The sequence below is a fragment of the Cricetulus griseus genome, chromosome 2 (genome assembly GCF_003668045.3).
Source record: "Cricetulus griseus strain 17A/GY chromosome 2, alternate assembly CriGri-PICRH-1.0, whole genome shotgun sequence".
Lineage (NCBI taxonomy): Eukaryota > Metazoa > Chordata > Mammalia > Rodentia > Cricetidae > Cricetulus > Cricetulus griseus.
Window position 1 is genome coordinate 322,479,198 of NC_048595.1, and position 23,202 is coordinate 322,502,399.

Sequence of the window (23,202 nt, forward strand, 5' to 3'; positions counted from 1 at the left end):
CATCTTACAGAATTGGTACCAGGGAAGATTGATGTATACCTGTATACTTCCAAAAAAAAGAGTACAGGAGAAAACAGACTAAGTGTGAATTTGTGCATTAATAATAATTAAAGGGTGATGTGGCTCAGTTGGAAGAATACATGCTAATATGTACAAGGCCCTGGATTCCAGCTCAGCAGTACTTCATAAACTGGGCATCATGGTATGTGTCTGTGATGCTACCACTCAGGGTCACTACTTATATAGAGTCTTTGATGTCAGCCTGAGATACATGAGTCCCTACTTCAAATAAAATGATAGGAAAACAAAATTCATTAGTTGTATACATGATTCTTCAATTAAAGCAAAACACTTGAATGCTTGAGGAGTGATGCATTATAACCACTTGATGGCATTATTACCAAAATTTTGCATTAAGTCTTTAGGAATGGATAAAGCTAGGTTAGATAAGTGTAATTTCTGTACTTTAAGAAAAAGAAGGTAAATGGAACAAAGTCCTTAATGGAGTAAGCTCAAATTCTTTTTAAAAGTAAAGCACACTTCATTTTTTTTTTTTTTTTTTTTTTTTTTTGGTTTTACGAGACAGGGTATCCTGATCCTGGAATTCACTTTGTAGACCATGCTGGATTATAACTCAGATCTGCCTGTCTCTGTCTCCGAAGTGCTGAGATTAAGGCATTCGCCACCACCGCCTGGCTTCACACTTTTATGGCACAATTAGACATACTTTTCCATCTTTCAGGTTTCATTTCCATACAAAATGAAATGATGCTACTGAGCAGTGGTTTTGCTGAGATGTCCCTCTCTTAAATTTCTTAGGAGGCTGAATGGAAGCCAGAATCGGTTGTGAATAGCAGTCAGTGATGGCAAAGGGAGGTGAAGAATAATATCAATAAAGATTTTAAACTCATTGTACTGTTACAATTTGTTTTGAGACATTACATAGTCTAGGCTGGCTTCCACCTTTCATGTGCTGGGACATACCACCACACACAGTTTACTGCTCCACTTTCTCTATTAATTTCTACTCTTGGGTACTAAATTTTACTTTTATTCTTGTTGGTGACTGAATTAAAATATAATTTATTAGAAGAAAAATTACTTAGCTACATTAGGAAAAGCAAGTGAAAATAGTGAATGAACTTTCATTAAATAAGGATTCAAGTAGTCATTTATTTGATACTTTTATTTAAGGGATATTTTATAATAAGGAATATAACACCCTTTCATCTTTTTTTAAGGATTGGTAAACCTATAAGGGCATGTTTTTGAAACAGAAGAAATATATGACAACCCATTATTTAATACTGAATTTGAGTCAGTAGAGAATTTACCCATAAGAAATGTTATTTTCCTGAATTTAGTGCATTTCAGTTTGTCACCCCTTAGGATCAGAAATAGTCCAAGAAAAAGCAAAGACAGTTTTTAAAAATGGCCTTTAACTAAAAGTACAAAAATACAGTTTTGTGTTTTTTAAAACATGATTTGCATATTCAGCAAGTATTAAATTTCCAAATGTGAAAGTCTCATGTTAATGTAAGTCCCTTTTACTTTGGAATGTACAGAACGCATTTTACTTGACAGTGATGTTTATGATGCTGACATCCTCGTAAGGCTTATCTGTTTTGGGATTGACTTTAACATTGGAAATCCGCTGCACAACCTCCATTCCTTTAGTCACTCGTCCAAACACGGTGTGCTTATTGTCAAGCCAAGGCTGTATTGGAGAACAAAAGAAAAATGTTGGTAAACTTAACAAATTTAATTAAATCAAATTATGAGAATTAAGCAAAATGTAAATTTTACTTGAATTTATTATATATTTAAAATGATTTGCAATACTTTCTTAACAATGAATACTCAGCTTTTAAAAGTTATCCCTAGTTTATATGGAAAAGATAAAATGCCTTAAGTCATTCCTTAGTATCCCTGGAGGATTAGGCTGCTCACCATACCACATAGATGGATGCTAAGGTCCCTTGTTTTATAAAATGGCACAGAGCTTAGAATACTGAGCATAAAAGTTATACTGTTGTTAAATAATACTGTTTATTTATTGACAAAAAAATAGATGCAATCTTTCTTTTTGTATTTCAGTCTACAGTTACGCAGATCACTAGATGAGGAAATGATAAAAAGTTGAATTAGTATCTTTATTATTTAATCCAAAGGGAGTTTGATGATATTTGCAAATGATAAATCACTCTGCATCATTTGAAAATAAGACTGTACTTTGGCACAATGTGAAAGTTATATGGCTCTGCTACCATGTTTCTTCCTCATTACTAATCTGGGAATAACACTAACAGCCCTATGAATGTTACATTAGACTGTGAGCCTGGCAGATATTTACAAATACTCTTCCTTTGTTGTTTGGTATATAATTTTGTTTATGTTTTTTTTTCTGATTTGGAGAATTGAATACAAATAGAGCTAGGTAACCATATACTTAGTTTCATTAAATCTACACTGAAGCTGTTAGGCAAGGTAAAACAGAGAATTCTTGCCTGAATGCCATTTATTATGGTTATTATGATAAACAGCCTCTTAAGAAATTATGAAGAATTCAATGCTGGGTAGTGGTGGTGCATGCCTTAAATCCCAGCACTCAGGAGACAGAGGTAGGCAGATCTCCGTGAGCTCAAGGCCAGCCTGGTCTACAAAGCAAGTTCCAGTACCTGGCAGCCCCTGTTTTGAAAAACAGACAAACCAAAAAACAACAAAAAAGGAATTCATACATTCTTAATTTCTCTAGAAGCTAGGCATGGTACCACACAACTGTAACCCTAGCACTAGACAAGCTGAATGAAGCTTGGGCCACAGAGAAGAACTTCCTTAAAAATATAAAAATAAGCTGGCAGTATGCACGCACACTTTTAATCCCAGCATCCAGATGGCAGAGGCAGGTGGATCTCTGAGTTCAAGCCCAGCCTGGTCCAAAATAGCCAGGGCCTCACAGAGAAACCCTGTCTTGAAAAACCATACATTAATGAATAAATAGCAATAAAAACTCGAATGATGAGGAAATTGGCCAAGAGAGGTGAAGTAATTTGCTTTAGGTGGCATAAAATTAATGGTGGCAGAGCAAGAGACCTGAAACTTGAATGTCCTGAACATAGAACATTGTATTTCCTACTAGAAAGAAATAGTGTTTTCTAAACTCATTTGTTACATTGTTTAAATTTTTATCTCTAAATTCTTTTCTATTTCCTATCTGGAGATATTTAATAATACAAAGAACTGAATAATGCAGATCCCCTACTAAATTCATATTCTTGCATCATAAACCATGAACCTGTTATTTATAGATAATGACACTCACCGTTGGTACTACCGTTATGAAAAACTGGGATCCATTAGTATTTGATCCAGCATTGGCCATGCTGAGAGTGTATGGTCTGTCATGGCGTAATGTTGAGTGAAATTCATCTTCAAACTCTCCTCCCCATATGCTTTCTCCTCCCATACCAGTACCTGTTGGATCTCCTGTCTGAATCATGAAGCCCTGTTAACAGAAAATATAAAATAATTACCTTGCCTTTTTTATATGTAATTTCTGTGTATGTGTGACTGAAGTTTTGTATCTATCAAGAGTGCTTTGTTTCAGTGAAATCTTCACCTTCTTTAAATTACATCATGGTTAGATTAACACTATAGAAAGTTTGGATGTTAGATTTCCATTGCCGAATCACTACTTATTTAATGACTGAAATAAAAATGCAAATGTCTTACCTTGCATTATCTTTCCTTATAGTTCACAGAAAGTTAAAGGATTTACATAGTGTCTTGTGTTTTATACAATCCTCATCTTGCTGCACAAAATTCTGGAAACAAGCTCAGGTTCTCAGAAGCTGCATGTCATTATGGCTCTTCTATTTTCCAGACCTCTGCCTTATCTAGCTACTAAATTAATATATATCCCTTGATGCATTCTTTTACCCTTTCTTTAGCTGCTGACAAAATACTAGAGTATTGTTTCTAAAAAGGTAGCCATGCCTTTTTCTGGCCTCGACTAAACATTCATGACCATCCAATGCTGTCTTACCTTGTAGTAAAGTATGTGTATTCAAGAGGATTTGGGAGACTTTAACTCTTGTTATACAGAAGCATACATTTCTTTAAATCACATGAAATCTGTATAACTTACCTTAATGATACGGTGAAATGTATGCCCATTATAATAACCATTTCTGCTGTGAACACAAAAGTTTTCCACTGTCTTGGGACACCTATTATATAAAAATATGAAATTATTCAGGGTATTTTAAGATAATGTTTTGAACTTCCATTTTCTAGTGTTCTTAAGGACTTCTAAACATGTCAGGATAGTCTTTGTCGTAATAATTGATCTCATGACAAACGACAGTGGGAAGGGCAGGTAAGTAGTAGTGTTCTTGTATCTTTACATGCTTATTAATTAATATTTGAGTTTGATAATAGTGCTACTTCAAAGCCTTTTAGCAGTTTAAAAACCCAAAGATAGCACCTTAAGATATACACATACACTCACAAATGCCCATGCACACATGGTTATATTTATTTCTGGGAAAAGCTATTTTCTTATAAAAAGCAATGTTATATATAGTTCAATGATTCCTGGACTTTATTCACAGAAATGGCATCTTTTAAATTTAATCAACTTAAAGTGACAATCACTCAATAAGATTATAAAACTTTTATTTTGGCAGTGGTGGCACACACCTTTAATGCCAGCATGGGGAGGTGGGGGTGCAGAGGCAGCTGGGTCTCTGTGAGTTCAAGGTCAGCCTGGTCTACAGAACTAGTTCCAGGACAGCCAGGGCTACACAAAGAAATCCTGCTTCAAAAAAACCATTAAAAAAAAAAAAAGAATATTTTTAGTTGTTACTAATCTCATGAAATTACTTCATGATCACAAAACACCCCTAAGAACTGAGAAAAGGAGGAATCAAGAGAATCTTGCCTCAAGTACTCATGCAACAGGTTCAAACATCCTTATGTGCCAAGCAGTTGAAAAGGGACTGTTTAAAGACCTACAACTGTCTAGTTCTTTGCTTAGTACCAAGTTGTTCATTAAAATTCACTTTAAAAATTGTTGTAGGTGACTAACAAATTCCACAAAAGAAAAATTATTCTTACCTGAAGAATTTGCTTTGGGAGGAGAATAGTCTATTTAAAAAAGCTCCTAAAACCTAGTTGGATGCGCAGCTACTGGTAACAGTAGTCAATACTTGTACAACTTTATAATTTATCTCCAGTGCTCTTCTTTTCTGTATGACGTTGGAAACTGAACAAGAACCCTGTGCATGTTAGGGAACTGTCCTATCACTGACAGCACTTTCATCACTAGTGTACTATGGTCTTATGATAGGCTTGCATTAAAACTGATCTCTTTCTCTAGAAGAATTTATATATCAGAATGCTAAGGATTAGATGTTTTATCCAAAAAAATTATTCAAAATCCATTAAAGTAACAATTTTAAGTTACTGTCCAAATATACACATTGACATTGCTATTTGTGTAAGACAACAAAAATTATACGTACTCAACAGGAAAAAGTTTGATGTGAATGTCTCCCATGCTTGTATGGACAATGGCACTATCTGAAACTCGTTTTGGTCCTTCAGCTTGAGTAGCTGCCATGACTTCTTCTTTAGAAGGCTTCTCATTAAAAACATCTCGGTCAGAATCTGCACTTTTTGTATCCTCTGGTTCTCGTTTAGTAAACTGAATTAAAAAAAAAAGTGAGTGGTTGAATTAAAAACTTATCTGGTAAAAATTTATAAATAAAATTTTAATTTTAAAGGGAAGCAAGAATTCATAAGATACCTGGATTAACCTCAGAAACCAGGAGAGTAAAACAGAACTATGGGTTAGATAGAATGGTAGGAAACTGGTGAAAGAACGAGGAAAGTGAAAAATGGGGAAGGGAGCTTTATATTGGGGAGAGGGAGAGAGGTCAATACTGAAGGAGAGGGAGAAAATAACAATAAGGATGTTTGAAAAAGCCATAAGGAACCATTTTTTTAAAAATTCACCTAAAATTACATATAATACAAACAAGTGTATGTATATATACATAGATAGTTTAAATGATTTATGCCATGTGGGCTAACAATGCTACTCCCAATAATCACAGACTAACAAAAAACCCCAGTACCAGATGTGAGGAACTCCCTTTTTTGAGTTGTTGGTCATTGAAGTCCAAGAAACCACCAAAACAATATGGGCTATTGCCACTGATGGCTGCCTCCCAGAGATTGAAGGTAGGTCCTTTCATGTACTTTCGACATAGGACTGATCTGAGCTGGGTCTGACCTGAAAGCCTCCACCCTAAGGATGAACTTTAATAGTATTGGAAGGAAGGAAGCAACCAATGGTCCTACTCAACTATGACACTTAGAATCTACAATAATTAGTATGGCAAGATATCCATAAGGGTGTAATAGTGTTACTCATATTTTGGAGGTAACCAACAGCTGTCTAATTAGACATGAAGGAAATCATATCTGGTACTGGAAACACAACTCTTGGGGTAGGAGGTCATGGATCTTACAGGAGAACATATACCATCACTTCACCAAATCAGCATAATTTCTAATTGATTCTAAATACCTATCCTTATATCCACAGATAAGTATAGCTGTCATTCCTTATCAAAGAAACTTTTTTTTGCAACAGATGGAAACCACTACAGAAAACCACAACTAGTCAAAATGCAGACAGCAATTGATCATGTCCAATGGATACATCTGTAACACAACTCCTGTACCTAAGGATCAGGGATCATGAAGAGGGTCAGGTGGCAGAAAGACTGTAAGAACAAGAGGACCAGGAAATCTGTAAGACTGTTTCACAGAAATGATAGGGAAGAGTCATTCGTGATCTCTTAACAATATGGCTACCTAACCAAGACCTGAATAAGTATGATAACAATAGACATGGTAACATGGAATGGTAAAGTCTCTCAGGTCCCCACCCTTAAAGAACTGCAGGCAATGAAGGAATGTTGGGAGCAGGAGAAATAGTTTTCCCCTGGGATGAGTCTTCTTATTGCTAATCCAATACCAAATCATATACATGCATGTAACACTAAAAGGACTGAGCAAACTGTATTGACATATTTATGCATTTACCTACATACACATCCACCTGCCTCTGCCTCCTGAGTGCTGGGATTAAAGGTGTGTGACATCACCACAAGTGATGATAGTTTTAGTATATATATATCAAGAATTATCTTTGATAATTTTAACTTTATTAGTAGCCAAATTATATATCAAAATAAGATCAACATTTTCATTTAGCATAAATTAATGAATTTTTGGCTACGTGTCAGAGATTGCATGAAAAAGGTGGTTGTGGCACAAGCCTTTAACCTAGCACTCAGGAGGCAGAGGCAGGTGCATCTCTGAGTTCGAGGCCAGCCTGGTTTACAAAGCAAGTTCCAGGACAGCCAAAGTTATACAGAGAAACTCTGTCTAGATTATGTATGTTAAGTTAAAAGCTTGGTTGGGGTAGGGATACTATTTCATCCATTTACAACTGTGTTAGCTTGAACCCATCACAGATGCTTACAATTTGTATAGATGTCAGATGACTGAATGTGTATACCATTTGATTGAATTTTGTGCATTTAACAGTGAAGGCACAGTACTCCATATTTATTGAGTTTTAAATCGTGTGGAAGACAGCAACGTCATAAGATATACCCATTTACCCCGATTTACAGGTTATTGATTTATACCCCCAAAGTATGCTACATATGATGAGGTAAGCATAGGAAGAGCACAGTAGGTCCATATAACTCATTATTGATGATGAAAGATTTCCAAGCTGAGCTCTGAAGTACAAGTTGAAAGGAAACATGTGATTGGAAGAAATAATGGCTAAAAATAATTTAAAATATTCAATTAATGCAAATAGAATAATTAGATCTGGTCAGTGTAGTAAATAAAAAAGGAAAAAGGTAAAAGCTACTAAAGTGATAAAAGCCAGTAATAGACAAGGGAAGGAATCATACTTAGATCTTAGGAAGCTGTTTGTGGTGTAAAGGAGACAATATGCCAGAGCACAGGTTTTTGTACTTCACTGTCTGCCTAGATATTATTATTCATAAGTAGCTTCAAGGATTGATTTTAGCCTATTTTTAGTATTCCTCTCCCATTGCTAGGCAGTGATTGCAGGGCTTTATGTGAGCTAGGTAAGTAAATGATCATAAGTAACAACTCCAACAAGAGTCAGTTTAGTTCTCCAGAGAAAGGGAAGATTCATCAGGAATATATCACTTCAATATAGCACTGTTACAGTGAACAAAAAGTCAAGGAAATACATTTAGAGAAAGAAATTGTACAAGTTCTGGGAAATATATTACATTCAAGTGAAAAGTTTGAAAACAATATTAAAAAGCCCACAGTAACAACTGTTATAGACACAATTATGAATTTAATTATTAGTTTCCTATTGTCATAGCACAAATAGTGATAGAAGCCAGATGGAAAAAATTTTAAGCATAATGGCAAAGAATACAGAGATACTTAAAAATTCCTAGTTTAAAATTCTACAATATTGTTAATAGGCTGGTGTTTTAGTTATTCAGAAGGTTTGCTAGCACTGCCAACATGCTCCAGAAAATAAAACTCCCAGCAAGGCTGAAAAACACACTAATGTTATCACCATCTCATGAACATCACTTACCATATAAAATCGATTCTTTTTGAAAGATGTACAGACAATTGTTGGGTCAGCTTGAACATTCTGAAGAACAGGATTTTCAGAAGCTTTCATCTCTATAGTAGTTGCAGCTCGGTGCTTTTTTGCTATTCCCTGAAATAACGCCAGTTGCATCACTCTAATATTTTCTTGCTTGCCTAAGATCCGCACACACCTGGAAAAAAAATTTATAATAATGTATACTGTATACATAATACAATAGTGTAATATAATACAATTGCCAGAATTAGGCTAAGAAGATAAACTCAGTGGATAAACTGATTTGCAAGACTAAGGACTAGAATTTGGATCCTCAGTACCTATATAAACCAGGTAGGCCTACCATAGGCCCGATCCTCAGTACCTATATAAACCAGGTAGGCCTACCATAGGCCCAGTGCTTTTAACAGGATCCACAGGACAAACTGGCTACCTAGACTAGGCAAATCCATAAGCTCTGGGTTCTCTCAGTAAATCACTTGACATTAACCTCTGATCTCCACCTGCATACATTGCAGACACACCTGTACAAATAAATACACACTTTGCAAACATGCAAGAAAAAAACCCAAAGATTTTCAGTCATGACAGCTTGACATATGAAACTGAAAAATCAACTATCCTGCATTATTGACTTGGTTCTGTGTAAATAAGGGCACTTGCTGTCAAGCCTGACAACATGGGATCCATCCCAAAGATCCACATAGTGGAATAAGTGAACTGGGTCCAGTAAGATGTCTTCTTAATTTCACACATGCACAGTGGTATGTGCTCCCCCACCCCAAAATAAGTACATGTAAAAAAATTATAAATCAGCCATCTGTTTTCTATATCCAAATGACTAATGAAAGGTATCTTAAAATATCTCTCTACTTTCCCATCCCCCAAATATTTTAAATTGGTAGGTATTAGTAGGTTCAAAAAAATCCAGTCATCAAGAAAATAAAAAGCAACAGAAAATATTTGCAAAAGCTGTATCTGATTAAAAACTTTTACATCACATTCAAAGAATTCTTAAAATTCAACAATAACAGCAACCAACCAAGTAAAAATTGCTTCAAAAACCTAAACAAATACCTCACTAGAGAAGATATATAGATGGCAAATAAGTATATGAAAGATGTTCCACATCAGACATCACATGGAAACTGCAAACAAGATATTGCAGAACATCAGAACAGCCCAAACCCAGAAGAACACCAAATGTTTGGAGCAACAAGAGTTCTTACTCATTGTTGGTAGGAATGCTAAGGGTAGCACTTTGGAAGAAAATCTGATGGCTTCTTATAAAAATATATATACTCTTACCATATGATCTAGCAATTCAGTTCCTTGGTATTTATCCAAAGCTGAAAATTTACACACACACACACACACACACACACACACACACACACACACACACACACACACACACACACACACGTAAAGTTTTGAGCAACATTACTTACTATAAATGCCACAACTAGGAAGCAACAAAGATGTCCCTTAGTAGCTTGCTGAAAAAACAATTAATTGTGCATCCAAACAATGGAATATTATTTACTTCTAAAAAATGAGCTATCAAGGTAAAAAAAAAAATGTGGAAGAATTTCAACTGCTATTATTAACTGGAAGAAGCCAATATGAAAGGTTATATGTTGACTGCCGGGCATTGGTGGCACAGGCCTTAAATCCTAGCACTCGGGAGGCAGAGGCAGGCGGATCTCTATGAGTTCGAGGCTAGCCTGGTCTACAAGAGCTAGTTCCAGGACAGCCTCCAAAGCCACAGAGAAACCCTGTCTTGAAAAAACAAAAAAACAAGAAATAAAGAAAGGTTATATGTTGAATGATTAACATTACATGATAATCTGGAAGCGGCAAAACCAGGAGACAAGAAAACTGTAGTAGTAAGGTGGGTATGGTGGCTCATGCCTGTAATTAATCCTAGCTCTCAAGCAAAGGCAGAAGAATTGCCTTGAGTTCAAGGCCAACTTTGGCTACTCAGTTCCTATACAGAGCTACAGTTTAAGACCCTGTCTTGAAAAAAAGATTAGTTGTAGTTGTTATTAGTCATTCCAGAAGTAATGGATAGGGAAAGAAGGATTTTAGGGCAATGAAAACATCTGACTGACCCTTTACATTTGTCCAAACAGATGTATAATACCAATAGGAAACCTTAATGTAAACAATGGGTAGATATTCGGTGATATGATCTATCAATGCATGTTTATCACCTGTAAAAAATGTACTACTTTGAAGGAAAAACTGTACCTTCTCTATTTTGTTGTGAGCCTACAACTGCTCTAAAAGTTCTGTTAAAGAGAAAACAGACCCGAGGGCTGGGAAAATGGCTCCATGAGTTCAGATCCTTAGCACCCACAGCCATGAAAAAAAAAATCCATAATCCTGCTTGGGAAGGGAGGGTTCAAGGAGGAGGCAGAAGCAGAAAGATCCTTAGAGCTTACTGACTAGCCAGTCTAGCCAAACAGGTGAACTTCAAAAGATACTGTCTCAAAATAAAGTGAAAAGCAACAAAAACAGTTAACATTGATCTCTGGAATGTGTACAAAGAAAGACACACACACACACACACACACACACACACACACACACACACACACACACACACACACACCACAAAGCAGATCCAAATCACTCATAAAGTACAATCACCCTTCTGTACTCACAAGTTGTGTTTCTTTGATCCAAACTTTAGATTAAAAATATTTTGTTTTAAATTGTTCATACTGAACATGTATTCTGCTTTTTCCTTGGCATTATTCCATAAACAATATGGTACAATATGTATTTACATAACATTTGTACCAGGAATTATGAATAATCTATGCATAATTAAAATATAAGAGCATATGCATGTTGAGGGACTACTTGTTGAGTAACCTTAGAGTTTAGAATCCACAAGGTATCCTGCTACACCATGGATACCAAAGGTTGAATGTACAGTTTTAACCTGTTGCTATTACTCAATTTTTTTTACAAGTTTTTAATGATTTTATATAACCAAGAACTATAAAATAAATCCATTTATATGTAGCAATGTACAGCACAAGAGTTTTCTCAAAATATTCTCTAAATTCTGTTCTTTACATTCAGTCATAGCATCTGATTGTAGATATTCTGTACTAACACCAAATGGGCTATTTGCACAAAGAGTTACTGTGGTTTTATGCATTCTAGCTCTGCCTTTTTGTCTAGCAAGATGTGATGCTGAACTCTGTGGTTAAAATATTTGGCAACATTTAACATGAGCCTGGCTAATTTAAAGCAATAGGCAAAAGACAGACTGAATCTTGTTAAAAAGAAAAAAAACAAAAACTCAAAACCCTGGAACTATGCATATCTTCTATTTCTTTTACAAATATGAGTGGAAACTTTTAACAAAAGATTATAAACAATTGAGCGAGACCATAGAAAAATCCAGTCAAAACATTGGTTAATTTTAGGCTTTTGGGACCTTTCCACTTTCTCTGGAACAAACAGAACTCTCATTGTTTCCCTGATGGATGAAATGGGCCCATTTAACTGCGTTTAAACTATATACAAATCATGTTGAAGCTTACCGATTTGTTTCTACATTTATAACTTTAATGCCCAGCATTGTTCCATATAGCACGAAGTGTCCAGTTTCATCGAAAATGATATTAATTAATCTAACAGCATCCACCTTTTCCAGTTCACGTTCTACAGCCATTCGTCGTCCAAATTCCATGTCTGGCAGTTGTTGCCTCATCTGCTGCAGTTCAGTAAACATCTAGGAAATAAACTATGAATTAACAACAAAAAAAACTACATACATATATACTCACACATATATACATAAATTAAGACAGCATTGAATAGAAACAGAACACACTGGGAATCATTGTGATTTTGTATATACATATAATGTAGGAAAAATTCTAAACCCATAAACATTAAAAATGTCATTTCCTGTCTGGATCATCACTTCTCTAATACATTTCCCAGAATCCTCTTTGACTTCTAGTCCTATCTAACTTGTTGTCTCATTGGCCAAACAGTATTTTATTCAACAATCAATAAGATAAACATACACAGAAGTACTTCCCCCATCAGACATTGGCTAGTTCAATCAGAAATAGTAGTTCAAGTTCCACATAGTTGTTCTCAGTTGTAATTCCAGCAGTCTGAAGGCTGAGGCAGAAACATTGTGAGCTCTAGGCCGGCCTGGGCTAAACAGTGAATGTGTAGTCTCAAAGGAAACAACATATAAATAACAAGGGGTGTATTTCAGGGGTGTGAAGCTTACTTGTAGATTAAGTGCTAAGGTCCTGGGTTTGATCCCTGTTACCTCCCACCTCCATCCCACATACTACAATAATAGTAATTGGTTTTCTAATTTAAGAAACAAACACACTAAACCAATTCACTTATATAATCAATGCTTTCTTTACAGAACTAAGCCTACCCTTTAGGAACCTCAGAGTACCACTTTCAATGAAATATAATGTAAGTCCCATAAGTACTTTAAATTTTAGTAGGCACATTACATACAGTTTTTTTAAAAAAGCAGATAGAATTTATTTTATTCTATCTAATACACCAATATTAACATTTCTATAACAGTTTATAAAACTGAGAAGACTTTTATGTTGTTGCTTTGGAATATTATGTGTATAGTACTTTTGGTTTATCTCTATTTGGTCTAAATACAATAAGGAGTCAAGTTACATAGTCTACACGTAGTCCCAACAATTGGGATGATGAGGCAGGAGAATAGCCTGGGCTACATAGGAAATTCCAGGCCAGCACAGATGACAGATGAAGCCACATCTCCTCACTTCCCCAAAACAAACAAAAAACTGAGTCACATGAATAACAGTTACTTATGTCAAGCAATACAGCTACACATAACCTGTGAAGTCCTGTATAAGGATCATGAAAAGAACATATGGCAAGTATTATATCTTATCGAATAACTTTTTAAAAAGGTTTTTTATTTTTGTGTATGTGTGTATTTATGCGAATGTACATGTGTACGTGGGTACCTGCAGGGCCAGAAGAAAATGTAAGATCTGGAGCTGGAGCTACAAGTAGTTGTGATGTCTAACATGGGTATTGGCAACTGAATTTGGGTCCTGTGCAAGAACAATAAAGCACTCTTGACCACTGAGAGATCTATCGAAATCCTCTGTTGAGTAAGTCTTACAGGAACTGTTTCTTTCTTTTCTTTCTTTATTTTTTTTTTTTTTTTTTGGTTTTTCGAGACAGGGTTTCTCTGTATCCTTTGGAGCCTATCCTGGCACTCGCTCTGGAGACCAGGCTGGCCTCAAACACACAGAGATCCGCCTGCCTCTACCTCCAGAGTGCTGGGATTAAAGGTGTGCGCCACCAACGCCCAGCTGTTTCAAGTTATTTTGATAAGAACAGTTAAGAATAGTATTAGGAAAGTGTTTAGGAAAAAATGGTTTTATAGGTACCATTTATAGTTTGGTTCTTTTGATATTTAGTCCAAAATTTTCACGATACGGGTTATAACATGAGTACCTAGTGTTAATACCTCATGAGCCTTATAGAAGATAGGGTGTTGTTAATCAGCATTTCAGACATGTAGGACATCGAGAATTCAAAGCTAACTTTTTATTATATTATATTATATATGATAATAAGCTGAACTTACATCACATTTAGTTATATATTTGTTTCATGTTTGTTAACTGAAATCTTATATTTTTCTTGAGAAAGAAAAAATATAAAACTATGAAAATAAGAGTTATGTTAAGAGTTTGAGGCATGAATGCACAATCTTACAGAACAGCTTTCTTGTATCTGGTTACTGCTTAGTTATGTGCCCCAAATTGCCTAGAATGCTGGACTACTTTTGAGTAGTGGTAGAGATTCATGGTTATTTTTTGCTGGAGACTCAGCTTCCAAGATGTAAGTTCTACAGCTAGCCATCTATTATATACATGCATTTCATAAATATTTATCCAATTTTGTAAACACCTCTACAGAATCTTTTTTATAATATTTTGGCATCAAAGCATGGCCTCTGATACATAACTGCATTGACACATCCTGCTAATAAATACTAAAATATAAAACTTCATATTTAATTTCTGTTAAACTAGGACTAAATAGTTTTAAATCACTGAAGTTTTTCCACTCACCCTAGGCAGCCACCTCCCCAACTACAAAAAAAAAGTACCTCTGTGGAATGTGGGATTACAGTTATTACTACTTTCTATACACACACTTATACTTATTTTGGTATTGCAAGTAATTAGTTTAACTGATATGGGTCTTTGTTCTGCCAAACTCTCATTCTGAATCTCAATTTTTGTCATAGCTTTACTCCTGATCTCCTCTTGTCACTTCCCTCTTGTTACCTCAGTCCTGTCACCTCAGCAAATGTTGAAGAGAATAATGAAGAAACATCACTTAATGTGGGAAGAACATTAATCCAAGATTACAGACAACTGAGTAATATCTTTAATGTGCTAAGAGAAAATAATCAACACACATGTCTATATAGAAAAATATCTTCTATGAAATAGTAAACATAAAAACTATTAGAAAATTAAAATCTGATTTAATTGCACTTACACTTAATGATTCATCAAAGACTCTCATGAGTTTTCCGGTTAAAAACCTGAAAATTCTAACTTTTCTATCTGATCCAATGGTTGCTATTTTCTTCCCATCAGGTGAAAAGCATATGCTGGTTGGATAAGCCTTACACTTGGCAAATTCATATAAATCTGTGTCAGTTTTATACTCCCAGTTCACATTTTTAGGGAATTTGTATTCATGAGGAGGTCCAGTCCAGTACTCGATCATTCCAGATTTGTCTGAAGAAACCACTGCTTTATAAACTGGATTTAGTCTTATTTGAGTAAGAGGTGATACATGGAGTTTGTCAAAAATATGAAGCGGCTGGTTATCTCCTCGACCATCATAAATGAAAATTTTTCCTGTACTCTTCTCAGAAGCAGCAACTGAAGATATGGCATCTCCTGGGCAATATATCCACTCACACTGTCCAGGAAAATAGCTAAAGCAGTTAAAAATTGAGGAGGAGAAAAAGAAAGGTCAATACAATAAGCACTCCTCCCTATCACATTACTAAAATCCAAATGTCCTGGTCAACCATTTAGGCAGATTGGGATTCTTTGTTTACATGTACACAGAATAGCTACTAAACTTCTTTTCATTCTTTATTTATTTTCTTACAATGCTAGGAGTCAAATCCAGGATCATTTTCCCTTTAATGTCATCAGTACCATGATAATAATGTATGATGATACCAAATCACAAGAAGAGAACTGCATACTTATTTCTGTTGGGTAGATAGGAAAACGTAATCATATCTGGGCTTTAAGGTATTCTCAGGCATTGGGTACCTGTAAAAGAATTTATGTATAGCTTTTCAATGGACTCACATTAAATCCATTCTTAAAACATTTATAATCAAAATATTTAGGTTCTGATTATGCTCAGAAGAAACTACTGTCCTATATTGACATTAAAAATGTATGCTAGTACGGGGGATGTTATAAGATGAACAATGTGCAAAATAATTTGATGCATTTAATCTACATACCAAACTTATAATATGTGTTGTCTCCTGTAAAGTAGTCATTTGAAAGTTACACTGTTAAACCAAGCACCATGGTGTTGAGGATCAAGACCTTTTTTGAATTCTTCATTTAGAGTTTCTATCAGTTCCTGAAATAGACTCTTTTGAGTATTCTCAAAGAGCTAATGTTCAAATATTTGTTATTTTTAAAAATAGCAAATGTCTGGGGAAACAAAGTGGGGAATAAAAGAGAAGATCAAATTAGGTAATGGCATTTGTAACCAAAAAGAAAGAAAAGAAATATAACCAAATAAAGTAACACTGGTTTTCTTTTGTGGCTCATAAAATCTGATTTCAAAAGAAATTCCAAAATTTAGATTTGAATTATAGACATAATACAGTCCATAGTAGGACTTTTTTTGGATAGTCTTTAGGAGTCAATTAAGTTTACATGAGATCATAAAAGTTGAGTTCTTAATGTGATAGGCCCACGGCCTTCTCAGTAGAAGACAGGCCCCACCCCATCTTCTTTAACCAAGTGAGGAAACAGTAAGAAGCCAGGAAGAGAGCCCTCATAAGAAATGAAACTGCTGGCATTGGACCTTGGGTTTCCACCACTCTAGGGCAGTGGAGGGAAAAGCTTGTTTTTTAAAGTTGCCTAACTTCAGGTCTTTTGTTATGTCATTCAAACAAAGCAAGTCCCCAAACATTCTGACATGGTATGACTTTTAAGCTGACATTTATTTAGATATGTATAATTTTAGCATGTTATCTTTTAAAAAGTCATGCATAAATCGGGCGTTGGTGGCGTACACATTTAATCCCAGCACTTGGGAGGCAGAGGCAGGCAGGCGGATCTCTGTGAGTTCGAGGCCAGACTGGTCTCCAGAGCGAGTGCCAGGATAGGCTCCAAAGCTACATAGAGAAACCCTGTCTCGAAAAACCAAAAAAAAAAAAAAAAAAAAAAAAAAGGTCATGCATAAAACAAAGCATCAGTCTAAACACTGTGCTATCTAACCACATAGCTTACACATCAGTATCAGTACACTCTGAAGTTTAAAACCACCAGCAAATTCTATACTTATCTATAAACCATGTAAAACACAATTTTGTATATTCAAAGTAAGTATGATACAGCAAGGAAGTTATTCTAACCATCAGTAGGTGGACATGATGAGTCTTTGTCAATTTACTAAGTGGTATTAGCTGGATATTGTGATACTGTTTGAAAATTTGTGTTAATGAGAAAAAACCAGAGTAGATGCCCCCAAACGTTACAAAGATTTTCCCATGTAAAACCCCAAATAGTGAGGTAATGTATTCTGTTCAAAAGTAACCTATGAAATGGTGTTTTGTTTACAATTATTTTACTAAGTTAAATACACACACACACACACAATATATATATATATACACTTTATAGAAAACTTACCCAAGCTTCAGCATATTGATCATGTCGAAGTTCACTACATCAAACACCTTCATTGCTTTATCATCACCCACAGAACAGAACAATGCTCCCTCAGAGCTAACTGCAATACTCTCAATTATTCCTATTTAAAAAATCAAATTAAAACATTTGAATAAGTACAAAATAAATATGTATGACTCAAAAAAGGCCCACAATATTTTGAAGGAAATTTTAATTAGTACAGTTTAAACAGGGCTACAAGAAAATAGGAAACTCTTACCAAGATGACTACGAAAATGTTTAACAAACTCAATTCCTTCTTCTATTTTTTTCCAGAACTTAACATGTCCATCATGACTGGCAGTGATAATGAAATCTGTCCTGTATATATAAAAATTTTGAAGTTAATTTACAAAATAGATCAAAGTGAAGATTCACTGAGAGTAATTGACTTCTTCAGTAATAGGCTTTTTTTGCTTTGTTTTTTTAAAAGATAAGTTCTCACTACATGGTTCATGCTATCTTCATACTATGTGCAGTTCACACTATTCTTGATTTTGTGATCCTTCCGCCTGCCTCTGCCTCTTAGTGCCAGGTTTATAGGTATATCCTACCACATCTAGTTTAAGGTTTTATTGTTTTGACTCTTCTTAAACTCTCCTTTACACAGACCATTGTAAAAATAATAGCAACTAATATTGATTTCAAGAGGTGAGTTTATGGGGCTGGAGAGATGGCTCAGAGGTGAAGAGCACCGACTGCTCTTCCAAAGGTCCTGAGTTCAATTCCCAGCAACCACATGGTGGCTCACAACCATCTGTTATGAGATCTGGTGCCCTCTTCTGATGTGTAGATATATATGGAAGCAGAATGTTGTATACATAATAAAATCTTAAAAAAAAAAAAAGAGGTGAGTTTATAATTGAACAAGGATGGTAGGTAGGTAGGTAGACAGATTAGATAGATAGATAGTTGTGCCTGGTGCAGAACTGAACGAGGACTCCACACTACTTTCGCATATAGAAAAGGTCCAACATAATTTTTTTCATATCTTATTCATGGTATTTTTGTTAAGAATAAAAAAGATTTTGAACACAACATCTTTTCCTATCAAATATATATAAAAACTGAAACCATTTATTGAGTACAGTGTTGTTCACACTACACTACATCCATGGTGAATGGCTTCAGATTTACTTAACCACAAAACCACACACAAACAAAACAAAAACAAAAAACCTTTTTGTTAAACTCTACAGCTCTGGGTTCAAAAGCAAATCTAATTTAGGAGAAAAGCAGTACCAGTATCTATAAGTTGCTTTAAACATTAACAAGTTTGAGCTGTATTTGGTGAGAATTATCCTATTATAATATGAAGAAATATTCATCTGAAATGCAATTTGTTTTAAGAAATCATGAGAAGACTGTTCTGAAGTATTTCATCCACTTTTGATCACTGTCAATATCATCCAAGCCCCAATCACAGCTCATCCAAATTTCTACACAAGTCTTCTGTTCTCCCTGTACCTATTTTTGTCCTATTTGAAATCATCTGAGTACAGGTTCAAAATCCAAATAAGGAACAGAAATCTGGAATTTAGCTTATCATTTTTTTCTTTAGCTGCTTCTGCCACTTAACCTTTTTATTCCACAGTTCTCTTACCTATAAAATGAAATTTTTATGACTTTTAAAACTGCTAAGATGAATCAGGTAATTAATGAAATACATCACAACAGTATCTAGAGTTAAAAACCATTATTAGCTCTGATAATACTGGTTCATCCATTACTGATTTTTATCACCACATGTACATTACATATACTAGGATGTTCTATTTGATAGGATGTTTCATTTTATATAAGAAAACACGAAGGGCTTTGTTCAAGTACTATATAACTTGCAGTATTAAATCTACAAAATACCCAAATTGCTTCCATAAATCCACTCATAATTGAGCTTTAGATTTTTCTTCCTGAGAATGTATGAGTTACTGGAGCGATAGCTCAGTAGAAAAGAGCACTGGCTGCTGTTTCAGAAGACCTGGGTTCAATTCCCAGCACCTATAAAGTGGTTTACAAAGGTCTGTAACTCCAGTTCCCAAGAGATTGGATGTTCTTTATAGCTTCTGAAGGTACCAGATGGTGCAGACATATGCAAAACACACATACACATAAAATAAAATTAAAACATTAGAAAAAGGATGATACACTTACTTGGTGCATACCACATGTGTGATCACATCTCTGTGCATGTAACTGCGCTCATACATGGATGCACTGGGGAGATTATCAAGATAGACTCTTTCAAACTCTAGAACTGGGGGAGGGGTAAAAATTATATTTAATGAATAAAATTAACATGCTATTTAGAATTTTCTAAACTTGGTATTCTCTTCTAAATTTTAATTTTTCAATCAACAAATGAGATAAAATACAGAATTTGTTATATCAGTTATATCATTATTTCACAAGTTACTATGATAGGTTCTCTGGGATTATATAGATATTGTTTCAAAGATTTTATGTCTGTGCCATTGTACATCCTGCATGAACAGGTACCCAATGAGGCCAAAAGAAGGTGCTGGATCCATTTGAGCTAGAATTACAGGTGGTTTATGAGCTGTCTGATGTGGGAGCTGGGAATCAAACTTAGGTCTGGAAGAGCAGCAAGTGCTTCTAATGACTGAGCTATACTTTTAGCTCCTATTTCAGAGGTTGTGATAATTGTGAATGGTTCTGGCTTAATATGAAGGTTCAAAGTGACCTAAAGCTTTATAAAGATATCACAATCTCCATAACCATATGGAATCCAGTTATTATTGTTAATTTAACTAAAAAGCTAACGGTTATTTGTAAGATGTATATTCATTTTTAAGGCAGCAACCCCCTATTGTGCCACTGAAAAGGAACTGAAACATGAAAACAAAACAAAATGCTTAAATGTTTAGAGCTGAGGAAATCCTAGCAAATCTAGTTGAGTTCATTTCAGGTATTTTTCTAGCACCTGGAAAAATGGAAAATTGAGGAATATTTTTAAAAATCTTGATTTTTTTATGAGCCAGGACCAATTTTACTAGTAAAATCAATTTTAATGAAAGGTATTGTTTCCATATGATCAAACATTCCTATATAAAGCTGGTAAATTAAACATGACAAACTATTAGATTCTTGTACTGCTACATAACACACTCAAAATTTTATGTCTGGCAAAGTATTTTCCATTAATTTTTTTTTAATGTGTGCCTACTAATATTTGGTTAAATGGCATTTCTCACATTCCTCTGTAGTGACCATATGCACTACATAAGGGGATAAAGTCCAAGTGTTTTGTGATAATAAGAAAATGTCCTTAAAATGTTTCCCTTTCTTCCCTTCTTTAGTCTTCAGCTTGGAGCTAGACTATTAATGCTGTAATTCTAAGAACTCAGGACAATGAAAATGAGGCCCATACACTTGTCAAGTTTGGGTAAAAGGTGCCTAGGAACTCTTGGAGCTTTCACATGAATCCTGGGTTGCTATACTAGCTCTTTTTAACATAAAAGTAGTAGTCCATTATCTTTTTAATTCCATTGTTGGAGTTTTCTGTAATAAATTGTATCCTATCTGTGTAGATAGCTTTTATTGTTTGCTAAAATTCCTTTGAATATGTTCAAGGGAACATAAGGAAGAGAAAGAACTAATTATTTTCCTTAAATAGTTTAAGATGGATGAGACTGCTCAGAGTAAAGGTGCTTGCCCAAGTCTGGTAACCTGAGTTCGATCCTTGGAACTCACACAAAGGTAGAAGTAGAGAACCAACTCCACAAAGTTGTCCTCTGGCTTCCACTCCTACACTATGGTATGTGTGTTCCCATCTCTCTGACCCACCAACACACACAATAACAAATAAAAATTTAAATATAGCTTAATTTGGGGCAAAATAAAAGACTCAGAGGTTAAGAGTACTGGCTGCTATGTCATCTGAAATTTCAGTTGCAGGATATCTGACGCCCTCTTCTGGACTCCTGGGGCACCAAAAACTCACATGGTGTACGCGCAGGCAAAACATTCATACACATAAAATAAAAAAAAGGAATGTTTTCATAAAATAGCTTACTTTAATGTAGTGTCATACAACTGTATATCACTATGAAAGCATACAGACAAAAGTCCAATCAGCTCCATTTCTATAAGTTTAAAATCATTAAACAGTTGTCATTTTAGATAATGTTTCATATTTTTGTGACAATTCTTTTGTTTGTAGTTTCAGAGGGTTTTTGCTTTGTTTTGTTTTGTTTTTTTCAAAAAAGCATGTGGCTAAGGGTAAAGATTTTTACGTTGAAACTGAATGTGTTTTCTGTCAGTATTTCAGTGCTTGGGTTTTTTTTCCCTCTCTTTGTTTTTTTCCTTCCTAGCTATTCTCATTTCTTCTACTGAAGTAGTACACGTAGCAATATTTAAGTGAAATAAGAGCGTAAACATAATAAAATATTTATTAAATTTTTATGAAAAGTACCATACCAAGGGTTGGAGCAAAAAATGCACGATCCGTGTCCTTACATGTTTAGTCTAGTAGTGTTAAGAAAGTCACGTGAATAAATACACAACTACAAAAAGTAAGTGACATGAAGGCAAACAAACACTTAACTGCAGGGAAAAATAGGAACTAAAAAAAGTGTCACTTGACAATATTTAACCACCACTGCACCTAACACCTAGAAGGTTGTATATTAAAAAGCTAGCCTGGTTAAAGAAGCTCCTATAGGCTCACCCACCCACCCCAACACAGTTAGGAAATAATAGTAAAATTTAATTTATCCTCTTTGCAGCCTTAAAAAAATATTGTTATGATAGCAACACTTTTGTCTCGAATATGGCTTCAAATCCAGCAAACTAAAGAAACTTTCCCTACGTTTCAAAAATTCATTAGTAGCCAAGTCAGGGTTGAGAATTTAAGTCCTTATGGTTCTGAGAATCCGTACTCCACCCTACACCTGCTCATCAAAATTAGGGATTCCAACTTTACATGACAGTTCTGAGGTCAATAGACGCACCCAAACACAAAAAGAGAAATTCTAGTTGTAGCACCTATGCCAACCAGCCAGGGGCCAACAGCGTTACATATTTTCTAAAATAAGTTCTATTAAGACCAATTCACGATGCACGGGGGTGGGGGTGGGGGAGCATGAAGTAAAGACAGTCCGTTCTAAGCGCGCAAACCCACAATCCCACGCCCCCTGGCGTGCGCGCCGGGGACCAACCCTCCCACGCCGCCAACGCAGCCCTCCAGCTTGCTCTCGGCGGGCTCTCCGCAGCTACCTTTCCTCTTCTTGGCCAGTGTCGCCTCCACCGGTAAAGGCCCAACCCAGCGCTCCTCATTCTCATCCTCATTTTCTGCGCTCCCCGCCACCGCCATTGCCAGTTCCCGCTCGCTGAGTTCCGTTTTCTCTCGTTCCTCTGGGTCCCGGCGCTTTCTTCTTCTCAGCTGAGAATCGCTGCCACTCTCTGCCGCCATGTTGTCCGACACGTCAGAGGAGGCGCGACGCCCGAGCCAGCACGTCATTCCGGAGCGGCGGCGGC

General features: G+C 35.5%; 1 protein-coding gene across 2 annotated transcripts; it reads right to left on the reverse strand.

Moving 5' to 3' along the window:
* Positions 1-1,168: 1,168 nt before the first annotated feature.
* Positions 1,169-23,169, reverse strand: Ppwd1 (peptidylprolyl isomerase domain and WD repeat containing 1). 2 transcript variants are annotated; one of them, XM_027401542.2, is made up of 11 exons: positions 22,942-23,169; positions 19,858-19,960; positions 17,924-18,024; positions 17,665-17,785; positions 15,260-15,707; positions 12,256-12,446; positions 8,678-8,867; positions 5,526-5,707; positions 4,148-4,229; positions 3,323-3,505; positions 1,169-1,717 (listed from the first exon to the last, which is right to left on the reverse strand). In XM_027401542.2, the coding sequence occupies exons 1-11, from the start codon at positions 23,135-23,137 to the stop codon at positions 1,574-1,576; spliced, it is 1,941 nt and encodes a 646-aa protein (XP_027257343.1). In that variant the 5' UTR covers positions 23,138-23,169; the 3' UTR covers positions 1,169-1,573. The 2 variants fall into 2 exon arrangements, with proteins under 2 accessions (XP_027257343.1, XP_027257344.1); XM_027401543.2 differs by lacking the exon at positions 19,858-19,960 and having other exon boundaries at positions 22,942-23,080.
* Between the last annotated feature and the right edge of the window lie 33 nt (positions 23,170-23,202).

Bases quoted from the DNA above. Each gene is read 5' to 3' on its own strand.
- Ppwd1 (XM_027401542.2), bottom strand. From the start codon at position 23,137: ATGGCGGCAGAGAGTGGCAGCGATTCTCAGCTGAGAAGAAGAAAGCGC. The intron at 4,230-5,525 runs GTACGTATAATT...TTTATATAATAG, and splicing joins ATCAAACTTTTTCCTGTTGA to GTGTCCCAAGACAGTGGAAA. The intron at 3,506-4,147 runs GTAAGTTATACA...TTCTGTTAACAG, and splicing joins CATTTCACCGTATCATTAAG to GGCTTCATGATTCAGACAGG.